This window comes from Takifugu flavidus, chromosome 12 (assembly GCF_003711565.1).
Source record: "Takifugu flavidus isolate HTHZ2018 chromosome 12, ASM371156v2, whole genome shotgun sequence".
NCBI classification, from domain to species: domain Eukaryota; kingdom Metazoa; phylum Chordata; class Actinopteri; order Tetraodontiformes; family Tetraodontidae; genus Takifugu; species Takifugu flavidus.
This window is the reverse complement of record NC_079531.1, coordinates 9,579,907-9,596,183: the sequence shown is the minus strand read 5'-3', so window position 1 is coordinate 9,596,183 and position 16,277 is coordinate 9,579,907. Positions and strand designations below refer to the sequence as shown.

The window sequence follows — 16,277 nt, the reverse complement described above, 5'->3', positions numbered from 1 at the left end:
CCACGTGGTGTTTTAGAAAAGCAGCACAAAATCAAGCAGCAGAGGCGAACACGCTGATGACTGAAGTGGACTGACATTCAGAGCTGATGCTGACAGACTGACATTCAGAGCTGTAAACAGATCTAAGCCAGGCTGTTGGGGACTGATTGGATTATTTCAGACCACGTCATTGTTGACATCTGGGCTGGGGGCCATTTTCTGAGCATTTGTAGCTTTAGAAGACTATTTGTTTTTCGGCTGGAGCCACATGAAAATCCTCCACTTCCACCAAAGACATCTTAATAGTCTTAATTTATTAAAGGGAAATATGTTGTCATCTTGGAATATGCAGTTTTCTGCAGAGGCGGACAAATGCGTAAAAAATCCCAAGGTGTGACTTATTTGAAATGGAAATGGTATATTGTAAAAGGATTTTGAGAAATGATGAAAATTTAATCAAAGAATAATTCCACAACTTGAACAGGAAGTCATCAATCACACAATAAAAGAAGCTCACAAATTTATTTTAATCAAATATTTGGCTTTCATAAATCAATGTATTGATGTGTTTTGTCACCATAGCTGAAGAATCTAAAAGGTCAAACCCCAACCCCAAAAAAGAACAGGATGAGACAGACTGTGACATTCACTCTACTGGAGGCACTTTTGTTCTGTGCCCATGCTGCTTTTTGCATGTTCTTGTCAGGTTGACATTAAAGTGCCGGATCCATTTAGATGATCTGGAAGAGAGAACATGTGTGCGTGCGTGCGTGCGTGCATGCGTGCGTGTTTATATATTTTCTTTCATGAAGAAAAGAAGAGTTGCCGAAGTTTGCCTCTGGATGGTTGGCTGTTTTTTTTTTCTACAGCCGCATAAAATGTTGACATCAAAGTTCACATATTAAGGAATGAGCACATGTCACCTCTCCGCCGAAGGTGTTACCTTACTGCACCGCAGGGATCAACTGCAAAAAACAAAACAAGGCTGTTCGGGGAATTTATTGCTACTGTTATTTATAGGACACTGCAGTGCTGCAGAGAGTTGGAGTGAAAAAGAGGGAAGGTGTCTGTGTGTGTCTGTGTCTGTGTGTCGTCTACATACCATGGCAGGGGTTGCCTTAAACTGGTATTATTTATGATTTTTGGCAGCAGTGGACTAAAGATCCCTGAGGTCCTTGTATTTTGGGACATCATCTCTCTTTTGGGAGAGATGATGCCTGACTTGATCTATGATGGTTTCACCTCCCTTCTTTGTCCTTTTTAGATGTACCTCAGATATTTGCAGAGTACATTAGAACTCATCCTACTCCATTTTGAGGATTTCAAACTTACAAGATGACACATCTAAATTCTTCAGCAACAGAGATGTGCTCAGTTCAGTTTGCTATGCTGTCATTTATCCTACAGCTGAATCCAGTCAGCTGGGTTTGTGTTAGCATCATATATGCATGTACCTTGGCATTCAGTTAAATTCCTTACTTTTCACGGCTTAAATGGCAACAAACGGTACCTTTGACAGGAACCTGTTAAGTCATCCTGTGTGTGTGTGTGTGTGTGCGCGCCACAATACTGTTAGCAAAGTGAGGACATTTTGGCTGGTTCTCAGAACTTCAAAGGACTGTTTGAGGGTTTTAAGGTTGGAACAGGGTTTAGATCTCGGTCAAGGTCAGGGCCAGGGTTACAGGGTTAGTTGTGATCATTAGGGTTAGGAGCTGGGGAATGTATAATGTCTTTATTATTAAGTCCTCACAAAGATAGAAGTACAAGGATGTGCGCATGTGCGTGTAAGAGATGGTGAGTTAGTTAACCTCTTGAGACCCTGTGTAAATCTATCTCTCTCTCTGTCTGTGCTAGCATCATCATCAACATATGATGATAGTATACTACATACTATTGACGTGTAATAACCCAGTTGACTGACCTCTGTGTGTTTGTCACCTTTCACAGGACATGAGGAGACATGTGATGATGACCCTCGTGGACACAGAGCAGTCGTATGTGGAGTCCTTACGCACGCTCATTCAGGTGACACATTTTACTTCACTTGTCTTTGGGGGTTTTAATCACCAAAAGGAGCATTAAGATTTCCATTCAAATAAATGCTCTTACAATTGTCACTGGGCAGAAATTAAAAGACTCCCAGTTTTTAGCCTTCTGTCACGTTTTTAAAGGCCAACCTTCAACTAATTTCAGTAATTTTATTAATTAGACCACTGAATGCATAATGTATTTAAAGAATCAATCACAGAAACACACTGGTGTGCTCTTTAAATTGTCTTTATAACCTTTTATTAGGGATTAAAAAGATGCTGATTATATGCAAACATATCTGGGTAACAAAAGGTGTTACGTAATCTGCTTATTTTCACTGATCCTGTTAAACTAATCTCCACCTTCATCATGTCTCGCCGTCCTCAGCATTACACACACACACGCTCTCTCTCTCTCTCTCTCTCTCTCGTTCCCTCTCTCGCCCTCTTAAAACATTCTCTCACCTGTTTTTCCCCATATTTGCCACTACATCTGATCACTCAGTTGTGCAACCGTTTTGACTGTGTCTTGTAGTTTTTCTTGTAGTGTGTGTGCGTGCGTGTACGTGCATGTGCGTGTGTGAACACACACACACCTCCCACATGCACAGTGAATTTTCTTTGTGCAGCTATAGAATGAATAAGACTAGACTGTGTTCCCATGGCGACACAGGGGAGAATGTGTTGCCACAGCGACTGCACTGAGCGATGGTTACATGCTGTATGTAGCTGAGCTGACTTTTTTGTAAAATGGCACCAAACTCATCGGTAGCTGCAAACATGGAAGAAAACTCTTATCAGTGTTAGATAGCAGTTTTGCCTCCTGCCACAATGACTCGATGTTGTAGCTCCGGTCCCACGTTACCTCTGATAGAAGAAGGGAAGCTCTGACAAAAATTCAGACATCCAATTCGTGGTATAGCAGTATAAATATTTCATGACTTCACACAGCAGCTGTCAAGAGTACTTCATCATCATTAAATAATTTATACATCCAAACAACCATTTACAAGTATGGAACCTTATTTAAGATCAGAAAAGGCAGCTTTACTGTGCTGAGTGTGGTGTCACCTTAAAAGTAATTGTTAGCAGCCAAGGTTTAACAGCTGTACTCTGGTCTTCCCCATTTGTCCTGTTATATTTCACGATTTGGGACTGGCTGTTATGTGCAGATGACAACTGTTATTGTATTTATCTCTGGAAAGAGCTGATTCCTTTAATTACTGTAATTATCACATCTACATTGTATCACTGTGCACATGCAGTGAAAGTCAAAGTTTTCAGACCCTTTTTTACACATTTTTATTAGGTTGCAAATTTATGCTAAAGTTTATAAACCTGGATATCCCCTAATTAATCTACATTTATCATATAAAAAAGAAGAAAAGTAAGTCTGGCATGTCTATATTCAGAGCCTTTAGTCTCTACCAAAGCGCCCTGGGGGGTTCTGGAGATGTATTCAGCTGTAACAGAACAATGTTTGAAAAATGAAGGTTCTGAAACCTTTCTTATATTCATAAATATTTTAAAGTAACATAGTTGATATGATATTCATTTTTTTTTATTGATATTTTTTGGTGAAGGTGTTACAGAATTATACTTATATTTGTTTGCTTCACTTTGGCATTAAGTTTTTTTCCCTGTGTGTATATACACTGTTCAAAAAAATTAGAGGAATACTTTTTAATCAGAGTATAGCAACCTATCAGTCAAACTTCTGGGATATTGATCTGGTCAGTTAAGTAGCAGAGGGGTTTGTTAATCAGTTTCTGCTGCTTCGTTGTTAATGAACTCAACAACAGGTGCATAAGAGGGCCAACAATGAGATGGCCCCCAAAACAGGAATGGCTTTCCAGGTTGAGCCTACTGATACTTTTTTCCCTCCTTATCTCTTTTGGCTGATTTCTTACTGACTGACTTTCTACTGCTGTAGTTATTCATTTGGCTTGGATTAACATCTCTGTTGATAGCATGGTGCGGTACCTGGATGCTACAGAGGTTGCACAAGTAGTCCAACTCCTTCAGGATGGCACATCAATACATGCCGTTGCAAGAAGGTTTGCTGTGTCTCCCAGCACAGTCTCAAGAGCATGGAAGAGATTCCAGGAGACAGGTAGTTACTCCAGGAGAGCTGGACAGGGCTGTAGAAGGTCCTTAAACCCTCAGCAGGAGCAGTATCTGCTCCTTTGTGCAAGGAGGAACAGGATGAGCACTGCCAGAGCCCTACAAAATGACCTCCATCAGGCCACTGGTGTGAATGTTTCTGACGTTTCTGGGCCCGTCGTCCTGTAGTGGGCCCTGTGCTCACTGCCCGGCACCGTAGAGCTTGATTGGCATTTGCCATAGACCACCAGAATTGGCAACTACGCCACTGGTGCTCTGTGCTCTTCACCGATGAGAGCAGGTTCAACCTGAGCACATGCGACAGACGTGAAGGGGTCTGGAGATGCTGTGGAGAACGTTATGCTGCCTGTAACATCATTCAGCATGACCGGTTTGGTGGTGGGTCAGTGATGGCCTGGGGAGGCATATCCCTGGACGGATGCACAGACCTCTACAGGTTAGATAATGGCACCCTGACTGCTATTACCGGTAGGTATCAGGATGAAATCCTTGGACCCATTGTCAGAACCTATGCTGGTGCAGTGGGACCTGGGTTCCTCCTGGTCCACGACAATGCCCAACTTCATGTGCCTAGAGTATGCAGGCAGTTCCTCGAGGATGAAGGAATTGATATCATTGACTGGCCCTCATGTTCACCTTACCTAAACCCAATAGAACACCTCTGGGACATTATGTTAAGGTCCATCCGGTGCCGCCAGGTTGATCCTCAGACTGTCCAGGAGCTCAGTCTTTGATTTCCCCCCTCTATAGGGTGATCATTTTCATTTCTATCAAATTATGTGGCATCATTTACATCATTAATACATCACCTACTTTTTATCAGGAAAGATATTCAAGATAATTTTTCCCCCGTTTAGATCTGATGTGTGTGTGTTCCTCTAATTATTTTGAGCTGTGTGTGTGTGTGTATCTATACACTGCTCAAAAAATATAAAAAAACTAAAATAAAACAATAATAATAAAAAAATGTAATATATATATAGTTGCTGATGTGATTAATACAGGAAATGCTTCAATGATCCTATTTTATATTAACATTTTGACGTCATCCTGGCTAACGAGTAAATGTCTGTTAAACTATTGTTGGAACAGGCACAGTCCTTGTTTTTAACAGGTATCCATTTGTCCTTGATATCCAGTGTGTTGTCCTTTCAGGGTTACATGCGTCCCCTCAAACAGCCAGACAGTAGCTCCATCGTGGACCCTCTCCTTGTGGACGAGATATTTTACCAGATCCCCGAGATCCTGGAGCACCATGAAAACTTCTTGGAGCAAGTGGCCGGCTGTGTTGCACAGTGGCATGACAGGCAGACAGTTGGACAAATCCTTATCCAATCAGTGAGTAGAGATGGTGATAAGTCTGTCATAACACGTCACAATAATTTCATTAGCTCTAGCGGAATTTAAATTATGTAATCTGATGATGGTCTTTAAGCATAAACTCAAAGTTTCAAGCAGTTTGACTCAGAAGAACTTTGGCAGATATGGTAGAAAATAACTTATTAAAACTTTTGAAATTGTCCTTCAGCCCAGAGCTTGAACACAAAAACAACCTTTTTAAGCATTACTGGCAGCAGGGCAGCCTGAAGGGAAGCTGTTTTTTAAGGGGATACTCTATAGTTGGGGATGTTAGTTAATATTTTGTTTAGCCGCTGACCTCTTCTTGACCCTTATGTATTTCCCATGACCCAAATGTGACTCCCAATGTAAGCTCTGAAAAACAGTTCACTCAATTACCACCCTTAGTTGAATATATCAAAGACTGTCAAGGCTGTTTAGTGAGATTTCTATTTGATTCTATTTGTTTTTATTCGATTCTAGTCCATAAAGCTAGCATCATCAGCTCATCTTCTCATACACTTGGTAGTTACTGAAACAAGCGCAGAGGTTTATTGTCAGTAGTTAATGGTGGAACACTGTTCTGCTTGTGTTTTATGATAAACTGTTGCACCATTCTGCGGCATCCCCCTCACTCGCTCTGCATAGCTTAAATTCACAGAGGTTGGCAGCTTCCGCGGGCCTCGTTGGCGCCCACTGCCACCTGTGAGTTGAGGTGATTCTTGGTAATGACAGCCAATTACCTTCCTGTATGTTACCAAGAATTGGCAATTCTTGGTAATGATAGCCAGTTACCTTCCTGTATGTTACCAAGAATTTGCAATTATTGGTAATGACAGCCAATCACCTTCCAGTATGTTACCAAGAATTGGCGATTCTTGGTAATAACAGCCAATAACCGTTCCTATCTGTTACGAAGAATTGACCAATGGGGAGGCCTGGATGAGACCCGACACGCGAAAAAAAGAGAGGTCAACAATTTTGAATTTGACAAGCATCTAAATACTCACGTGTCCTCGATTATTTTGTCTCATACTGACAAAGTAAGTATACGTTAACAACTTTTCCTTTATATTAGTCTTTTCGCATGTGCTTTGTGATGCTAATTCATGCATGGCTGATTACGGCTCTGTTACCTGAAGTGAACTGTATATACGTTCTACCGTGTATACCGTGAAAGCCATTTTGAAGCGTCTGCTGCTAATCACAGTCAAAATTTACACCATCGTGATCATGCTTAATTGACTGAAAAGTGCTAAATAATGCTAAAGTTAGTGCAGTTATTGAGCTGAAACCTAGTGTTGGATTAAGTGGAATACATCTAGGATATTGAATTTTATTATTATTGTTATTGTTATATCATTATGTTGTTATTTTGACTATTTCAAGGAAAAGGTATTGTACTGTGCATTTTACTCAGCTGCAATTAACACAAATGTTTTAGTTAGTTAGTTTATTTTACCTATTACTTTATCTGCCTATCAAACTCAGAATACAACATATATTTTTATTTTAAAATGTCTGTTTTAATACTATTTTAAATATTAGCAGGTTTAACTAGCAGAATTGTTATATGATTAGCTGCTTGCTACAGGCATATAAAGTCAATATTAAAGGTATTGTGTATTTAATTTGTCACCATTAAAAAATACTATGTTTATCTTATTTTCACCAGCAGTTATTTTCACTATTTTCTTTATAGTTTTCATCGTCAATCTGAATGGAACCCCGCTTTCGGAGAAGGGCTGATGGTAGTCTTAATTTAACAGACACCATTGAAGCAACAGAGTTAAAAAAAAACTCCAATTAAGGAAAGCCATGGATGCGACCCATGTCCCCAGATGATGCATTGGGCAAGGCCAGAAATTCTATAATGCAGCACCACAGAGACCCAGCCAACAGAAAACATCTGCTGGGTTTCTTTCAAATACAGTTTGGTGTGGTCAGACATTTAAGTGGGTCCTTTAAAACGCCCTTGGATTCGCTGCATACCTGGTCGCTGCTATGAAGAGGGAACCCACTGGAGGCAGCAAAGACTCCAGAGACCATGTCCACAACAAGGGGTGTTTCAGGGAGTACATGGAGCTCTTTCCTTCTCGCAGACTTCCTATTGCCATGAAGGAAGAGCAACATGCTGGAAAAATAGCCCAACAATGCCCCTCTAATCAAATAAAATCAAATCAATCTTTATTTATATAGCATCTTTTACAATCAAAATTGTTTCAAGGCGCTTTCCAGAATCCCAGGGCCTAACCCCAACATATATCAGAATACATATTTAATGACCACACACCATACACCCCCCCTACACATTTCTATTACATATAAGATGTCCGGGTCCACTGGACCCGGGGCTAATAGAAGTGTGGAAATTGATGTTCTGTGTACCACACACACACACACACACATGCACGCACGCACACACACACACACACACACACACACACACACACACACACAGCAGGCCTAGACAGGAGGAGGACAGAGTGTAGGTACACAGAACATCAGAGGGTCAAATGTGCGAGAAAATGAGAGCAGACAGTGTTGACTAACAATGTTGCAACCTTGTGTGGGAACCACAGGTGCAGAAACACAAAAGCTTTGCCAGTGTGGTTTCTTATCACAACCGATCAAGATGGCCAAAAGGTACTCTGCACAGAGGGCCCTGGAATTGATTTTGGAAGATAGAGAAGTTTTTGATGATGATGCAGAGGGAGAGGATTCAGAAGAAGAGGTTTCAGAATTTGAGGATCACATTTCTGAAAATTCTGAGTCTGACAGTGACTCTGAAGAAGATGATGAGATTGAGCATCAGCCAGTTCCAAAACAAAGATGAGCCACAGGACCAGGCCGTCAGCAGCCAGCCCCAGGCCCAGAACAAGCCAGTCAGAATGGAGCAAGTGAGGATATATGGATGTCAAAAAATTCTGAAATTAAATGGTCTTCTCGCCCAAGAAAAGAGCCACCCCGCAAGGCTGCCAATGTGATAAGGATGCAACCAGGGCCAACACGGATGGCAGTTACTCACACACAGGACATCAAGTCTTCTTTTGAGCTTTTCATCCCAGATTCCATCCAGGAAATTATTCTTGACTGCACCAATTTAGAAGGAAGACGTGTTTTTGGAGAGAGGTGGAAGGAAATGGACCAAACCCAATTACATGCTTACTTCGGAGTTCTCATCCATAAGTTATAAATGTGACCTAACAAAGGTAAAGGGCAAATATTAACCATATATATTGTTTATACTGCTTGTAATTGGGATAAGGTAAACATCTGTTCAGTATTTTTACATAAAAGTGATTGATTGTGAGGCATTTAAAATGCAACGGGTCCATCAGACCCACAAACGCTGGCTGAGTAACAACAATATGAACATTACACAAGGGTTAACAGGAAGAAACTTTGAGCAGGACCAGGCTCATGTAGGGGGACCCTCCTGCTGATGGCCGGCTGGGTAGAGAGAGAGGAGAGGGGGAAGGACAGGTAGAGGATAGAATGGAGAGGAGAGGAGAGGACGGGCACAGAGCACAGAAACACATACAAAAATACACTATTTATGCAAGCCGCCGGCCGAGTAGATCAGCTGGGCCGGAGGTCATCATGCAGCTCCGAAGGCGGCGATACCTGTAAATGAATACAGAAGGGGGGAGAAGCAGAAAAACTACACAAGAATCAGCATCACTAGTCTACTTGATGAGGAGAGGAGAGGAGAGGAGAGGAGAGGAGAGGAGAGGAAATGACCCAGTGGGGTGACAGAGGCCTGTCAGGTGATAATGTTTCTGGGCCCCGGCAGCCTCGGCCTATAACAGCATAGCTAAGATGTTAACCTAATGATTAGACGACCCCCTAAGTATGATAATTTGCCTGTCTATGATAGTAACTGGAACTACAGAACTAGTAACAATAAGCTTTTTCAAAGAGGTAGGTTTTAAGCCTAATCTTAAAAGTAGCGATGGAGTCAGCCTTCCGTACCTGGACAGGGAGCTGGTTCCATAGCAGGGGGGCCTGGTAGCTAAATGCTCGGCCCCCCATTCTACCCCCAGAAACTCTGGGAACCACAAGTAGACCAGCATTCTGAGAGCGGAGTGGTCTATTGGGCTGGTAAGGTATCACGAGCTCCTCCAGGTAGGATGGAGCTAGGCCTCTGAGGACCTTGTAGGTCAAAAGAAGGGTTTTAAAAATTATTCTAAATTTAACAGGCAGCCAATGAAGAGACGCCATTACATGAGTTATGTGATCTCTTTTGTCAATACCTGTCAGAACTTTGGCTGCAGCATTTTGGATCACCTGGAGGCTTCTTAAAGTGTTTTTTGGACTCCCTGATAATAAAGAATTGCAATAGTCCAGCCTGTAAGTAACAAATGCATGGACTAACTTTTCAGCATCATGCCGCGTTAGTAGCTTCCTGATCTTTGCGATGTTTTTCAGGTGAAAAAAGGCACTTCTAGAGACTATTTTGATTTGTGAGTTGAAGGAGAGATTTTGATCAAAAATTACTCCTAGATTCCTCATAGAGAGACTAGATGTTAATGAGATACCATTGAGAGTGATCATGTGATCTAATCTATCCCTGAGAGGTTCAGGACCAAACACCATGACCTCAGTTTTTCCTGAGTTGAGGAGGAAATTTGAAGACATCCAGGACTTTATAGCTTTAAGACAGGTCTGGAGCTTCGCTAACTGCTCTGTCTCCTCTGGTTTCATGGATAAATATAGCTGAGTGTCATTAGCATAACAATGAAAATTTATCCCATGCTGCCGAATAATGTTTCCTAAGGGAAGCATGTACAAGGTGAAAAGGATTGGTCCAAGTAGAGAACCTTGTAGAACTCCATGGCTAACCCTACTGTATGAAGAGGGAACACCATGAACATGAGCAAACTGGTATCTATCAGATAAATACGATCTGAACCAGTCTAGTGCTGTCCCTTTAATCCCGATCACATGTTCCAATCTATGTAACAGGATGCTGTGATCAACTGTATCAAAAGCAGCACTAAGGTCCAGCAGAACCAGCATAGAAACCAGTCCATGATCTGAAGCTATAAGAAGATCATTAGTAACTTTAATAAGTGCTGTTTCTGTACTGTGATGAGCTCTAAAGCCTGACTGAAACATCTCAAACAGCCTGTTTCTCTGCAGGTGCTCCAGTAACTGAGTCACCACAACCTTCTCAAGAATTTTAGAGATAAAAGGAATGTTGGATTTCGGTCTGTAGTTTGCTAACACATCAGGAAAAGCTAGGCAGTCCCCTTCAACCCTAGTCAGCCGTTCCGCACGAACCAGCAAACCTCCACCGCCTGTCTCTGCTCCCTCTTGGTTGGGAACATTTCCAACCAGAAAAACCTAACCAAAGCTGTAAGAAGGCTGGTGTCCCCCTTCAAAGTCAGGCCCTGTAAGCAAACATGTTTGACTAATTTACCTCTAATTTATATGTAGTAGTTCTTCCTTTTCAATATGTGACAAACTTTTACATACATCCTAATTTTTGGGTTTCTTTTAGCTTTGAGTCTGGCACGCATCCCTCATCCATCTTAGCCCAGCCTTCTATGTCCACTCAAGCAGCAGAAGCACCCTCACCCAGTCCCACCAACCTGACAATGTCCACCGTCACAGCTGCAGGACCCTCATCTACTGTCATCCAGCCAACAGCGCCCACTGAGCTGGATGACAGCACAATGTTGGCAGAAGCAGTAAGGTTTGAGGACGCACATATGTGGCATATGTAAGTATAAACACAACATTCTTTACAGCAAAATATGCTGGTTAAAGAATGACACCAGTGATTCTCATTCATTTTAATTTGTGTATATTTGTGAACATCTGTGTAATATAAAAAAAAAATACAATTGGAATTAGTTTTCTTAGGTGGATATCCAAGGCCCTCTTCAGGTGGAAAGCACAGGGACATCCCGAGTTGGACCTCAGCAAAGTAGAAAAACTTTGGTGGTATCCACCACAGGTTCCACTGCAGACACATAATCTTCCTCTACTGGAGAATTATTTTGGCCATCCCCTGCTTCTTTGGATGCCTCGAAGGCTCTGGCAAGTCAAAATGACCTGTCTGCATCCAAACTGCCATAAAGAACTTCTGACCTCAGCTGGTCTGTGCCAGAAGATCAGGCAGGTGGTTGCTGTAGGGAATGTGTACTTTGTGGCATCTGAGTATTTGGCATGCCGACAGTGCAAGAGAAAAGTCATCAGCTGTAGCCACGGTATTGTCTCCCAACTTGACGTTGGCCACAGGCTGCAGATCCTTTGCGTTCTCACATCAAAACTTGCTGGTGATCTTGAGGTAGTTACCTTAATGTGTCAGTGAGGGCTGGGAAACAGCAGCAGCCAGAGTCAGAGGATGTTGCAGGAGTGTCATGCTGAGATCTGGTTGCAGAAGACTGTCCAATACCTGACAGATGTCCTGTGACTATTCAGCCACCACCTGCCATGCTTCCTATTCCCAATCACCGATGGCTGATGCAAGCTTATGCCCAGAATGTTTTGCAAAGGCTGGAGGAAATCAAGGCCACATCACAGTATGGGCTTATCTTAAAAATGGACTCCACATAAAAGGTGGCCAGAAAACTTGCTGGCAAAAGCTTTGGCACCACTACTTGGGTTACCAGTGTTGGTAATGAAAATGGTCAGGTGATCATGTCTGTGCTCATGGCCAGTGAAGGGTTCAGTCTTGGACCGATGATCAAAGGGCTCATAGAAAGATACAGGCTGGCGGGGATAGCTCCTCCTGAACTGCTTACCAAATTCTCACCAGTTGTATTCCACTTTTATGAGTCGGCTTAGCCACTGTATTTTTATGTGGGACCAAGAAGACCTGGCTGCTTTACAGAAGGCAAAGCGTGCAGAGCTGAAAAGCAACCACAAAGATCCATCTGAGGCGGATGTGCTTTGAGCCATCAATCAAAGTGTTCTAGCTCTGCATTGCAGGAGAACCAACCGAGGGACAGGGAAGACCCAGGCTCTGATTGAGAGCCTGATCCAGGCATTCGACGGTGACAATGGTCGGGACACTCTTGGAGTCCCACTGATAAACTTAGCTCAAATGAGTGAAATCATGAAATCCCAGCGCAAACATGTGGCCTGCATCCAGGATCCCCCAGGTGTTCAGCTATACTTGCAGACAGGAACATTAGTTAAGTCAGGGCAAGCCACCTACCAACATACCGCTGGGCTAGAGGTTCCACATCGCTCGAGTCATTTCTTCTTCATTTAAACCGATTCATCCCGGGTAACTATTTTAATCCCTTTTGACTTCATTATCTTGTTAAGAAAATATACTGTAATTGAAATAGCAATACATTTGCTTATTATGTGACTGAAAACAACTTTATGCATTTTCTGCAAAAGTAATGCTTCTCCCCTCTCAAATTTTGATTTACAGGCACTCTGGCAAGTGATGCTTTCTTCCAGGCCTACCTTTTGGATGGGCTGTCTAGGTGGAGACAATACACTGGTACAATACACAGTCCAAAACAATACACTGGTATTGTCTTGGACTATCAACTGGCCATTGAACAGTCAGAGACCAATTATGTTGAGGTAGATGAAGTTGCAGCTGAGCCTGAGGAGTTTCAGGACATCACCATGCCCACATTTGAGCCAGAGGTAACACCTGCTTGCCTCTTCACAAGCAAGACCAGCCTCTTGTATTATGCCAGTTCCAGCTCTTCCAGCGGCCAGCTCCATGCCACCCCATCACTAGTCCCTCCATCACCTGTGAACCCTCCATCAGCCAGCTTCATGTCTTTCCTGTTTATGGCATCGCCTGGTTTAACCAGTTCCCTACTTCCTCACTTCAGGCCAACCCCTTCTCCTGGTGAACAGTGTTGGTAGGTCTCAAGTATTTATAGAAGTTCAGTTTTTGCTATACCAACTCTGAAGACACACATGTATGTCTCCCATAACCAGGCCTTTTTATTAAGCATCTACTTTCTCATGTAGCATCCTCTCAAATGATGTAAGACATTCATTATGTCTTGAATGTACATGCCCATGTTTGTGGACAAAATCTAAAATGTATTGGCTAATTAACAGCTGTATCAACATTCCTCTTTTATTTGAAGGATTCGGTCAGGATATGGAACTGTGCAGGAGTTGGCAGAGTTCTTGGTGGGCCTGAAAGACAACCACCTTTGTTTGACTGGAGGCTGTTTCAGAGCCACTAAGAGGATTGTTGCACCAGGAGTCCAAAGTACAAAAAGGTACGTTTAACCAGTCAAAAAAGCTCCTGATTGTCTTAAGTGATGAAGTATAAAATAAATAAATTAATGTGTATTTAATTTTATTTTTAGGTGTTACATCAGGGCTCACAGTCCTGCACAGTGACCAGACTGTAACAGAGTGGTGGAGGCTGTCTTTGAGGAACTCTGTGCCCTCTACCCAATTGCTGTGCAGTCTGAGAAAAAGAGGGTCTCTTGCTTTACTATGGTGGTGCGTTAGGCATATCCAGGAGTGTGTCATCAGCAATGCAAAGCTGATGACTGAAACCACCATACAGCTCCCGGAAGTAAATGCTGCCACAGTCACACAATGGTTAGTAAGTTTACGTCCTTTATACGCATGCTTTGCACCATCTTTTATGTTGCCATGTTTTACCACAACAGATATAGGGCGCATCAAGGCACTAAATAGAAAACCAAGTTAAATACTTAATCAGTGACACGGAAGCCGCAAGCAGTCTAGGCTAGTGATCCCTCTGTTGGCTCAACCACATTGTTCCACATAAAAGTAATGATTTGAAAATAAAAAAATGAGAAGTGCTGGTGAAAAGCCAAACTACCATTTGACACAGCAGATATTGAGATTGATTTTTTTGTTTCCCCAGGTTCAGGAGGTATTCCAGGGCGCTGGAGCAAACAGTTATTCAACAAGGCATGCCTGCTCTAGATGCGCCAATGGCTACACCTGAGAATCTCCCCACAGCTAAGAAAAAAACCAAAACTGTCTTTTCAGATAATTCAGCTGAACCTCCCTAGTTTATATTACCACCAAACACTGCTGGTGAGGCAAAGCTTAAGGGGAGACTTGGTCTGGTCCCAGAGCCCACAAACAACTAAACAACCTCAGGCAATAGCTCCACATCCACCCACATTTTCCACCTGCTTCCCATCTACGTCAGCAGTACCATACACATCTGACTGAGGAAACAGGAAGAGGAGCTAGCAGGAAACATCAAAAGAAGATATAATCGAAAGACAGATGTGATCCTCTGTGACATATGTAGAACTTAGAGGAATCCCCCATCACGTCAACAGTATTTTGGCAGCTGGTTTTGTGAGCCATCTGAGGAGCAGTCCTATGAGGACTGGAGGGAATCTTTTAAAAATGAGGCCATGGAAAAAAAGAAAAATCAGGGGGAGCCTCCTTTCTGAATTATTTTTTGTTATCATTCACCTTGGTGTTGTTGTTATATCTATGTTAGAGTTACTATTAGTATTATTTAATTTTGCACAAACATTTTTATTGAATATTTGTTGATTAAAGTTTTTGAGTGCTGTCTAGGTTGTGATTTGTTGGTAAACAAGTTTTAATTATTTTTGACTACTTCACAAGAAACATTTTTAACATGCCCCTGAACTCTGAAGTACAGTATATTGATAAGTCCACATTCAACACATGATTTTTTTCATCATTTTTTTATGTTATTGTAGTTGAAGCAGTACATAAGTATTTTATTTTCTTGAATGCACAACATTTAGTAACTTAGCAAAATGTATTTTTCGAGCAAATTTAAACACAGCGTGCACTGCTCACAGTGCTGTACGTGGTGTATGAACTGAAGCTAATAGATGTAATAACATGCTTACAGCAGCCCTTAAGGGACCTTTTCAAGAGGATCTCAGGGAACTGGGAGCTACACTGAGATGAATGACATCATCTGTGTAGCCTGGGTTCAGTAGCTTTAGTCAACAGGATCAATAGCTTTAATCAACAGGATCTTAAATTGAATCCTAAACTGGTCTGTAAGGCAGTGACAGGAGTGTGGGCAGAAGGACTGATCAGTTGAGATCTGTTAGTCCAGGTTCAGTCTATAATCATACATAGGCTTCTTGTATGCGCTTTAACACAAGCAGATCCAGTTTGTCAGGGGTGGAGTTCTTGGGTTTTAAAGGGTAAATGACCCCAGTTTTTTTGATTCAGCTGAAGGAAACGTCAAACAATTAACATTTTAATCGTGATTCATTTCAGGGTTATATTTTTCTGAGTTGATTGCCATTCATTGCTTTTTTTCTGCAGCAATCAGAGACTCATTGGTGTGTTGTGGTGTAGTGATGTGAAATGACACTCTGAACACCTAAGTGTTTCTCTTTTTATTTATATTAAAAGGCAAACTCCAAAAATGGGCAAAACATTTCAAATTAACAGTTTTAAAGCCTTTCGTTGGAGTTCTGTCACTTCAAGGATAGGGGTTATTTAGGGTTAGGAGGATCCTTGTTGAGCCTGCAGACTCTCGCTATTATTTGACAACCAGCCAGACAGCAGGTTAGATAAACGTCACTCTCTTTCTCTGCTCGCTGTTTGTGAAAGGAAAACAGTTTATGATGAATCAACTCTGCTGTGGGGAGTCTGAGGGAGTGAGCAAACAAATGTTTGTTTCAAATGATAAAGAGAATTGCAAGAAAGCTACGTTCAATCAAGTTTGTTTGGTAGTCCTCATTTAAAGACATAATGTTATAATTGCTGTGATTTATCATCAAAATCTAAAAACAAGCAAACTAGCAAAAGCTAGCCAAAAGTAAAAACATTATCCCAGAATAATTGTTTGTTCAGTCTGGTGGTTGAATCGGAGCA

At 41.9% G+C, this 16,277-nt stretch overlaps 1 protein-coding gene and 1 long non-coding RNA gene across 4 annotated transcripts in view; both read left to right on the top strand.

Annotated features, from left to right (window-relative positions):
• LOC130535008 (rho guanine nucleotide exchange factor 17-like) overlaps positions 1 to 16,277 on the top strand; it is a 46,037-nt gene that overhangs the window by 20,906 nt on the left and 8,854 nt on the right. For both annotated transcript variants that reach the window (XM_057049776.1, XM_057049775.1), the window contains 2 exons: positions 1,927 to 2,004; positions 5,289 to 5,471. In XM_057049776.1, the coding sequence (XP_056905756.1) occupies positions 1,927 to 2,004; positions 5,289 to 5,471 (261 nt within the window). The remainder of the gene's footprint in view (positions 1 to 1,926; positions 2,005 to 5,288; positions 5,472 to 16,277) is intronic.
• On the top strand, positions 9,838 to 14,984 carry LOC130535016 (uncharacterized). Of its 2 annotated transcripts, XR_008953018.1 has the most exons (6): positions 9,838 to 10,869; positions 10,978 to 12,714; positions 12,868 to 13,315; positions 13,550 to 13,687; positions 13,778 to 14,018; positions 14,311 to 14,984. It is a non-coding gene; the product is annotated as an uncharacterized LOC130535016 (long non-coding RNA). The 2 variants fall into 2 exon arrangements; XR_008953017.1 differs by having other exon boundaries at positions 9,848 to 12,714.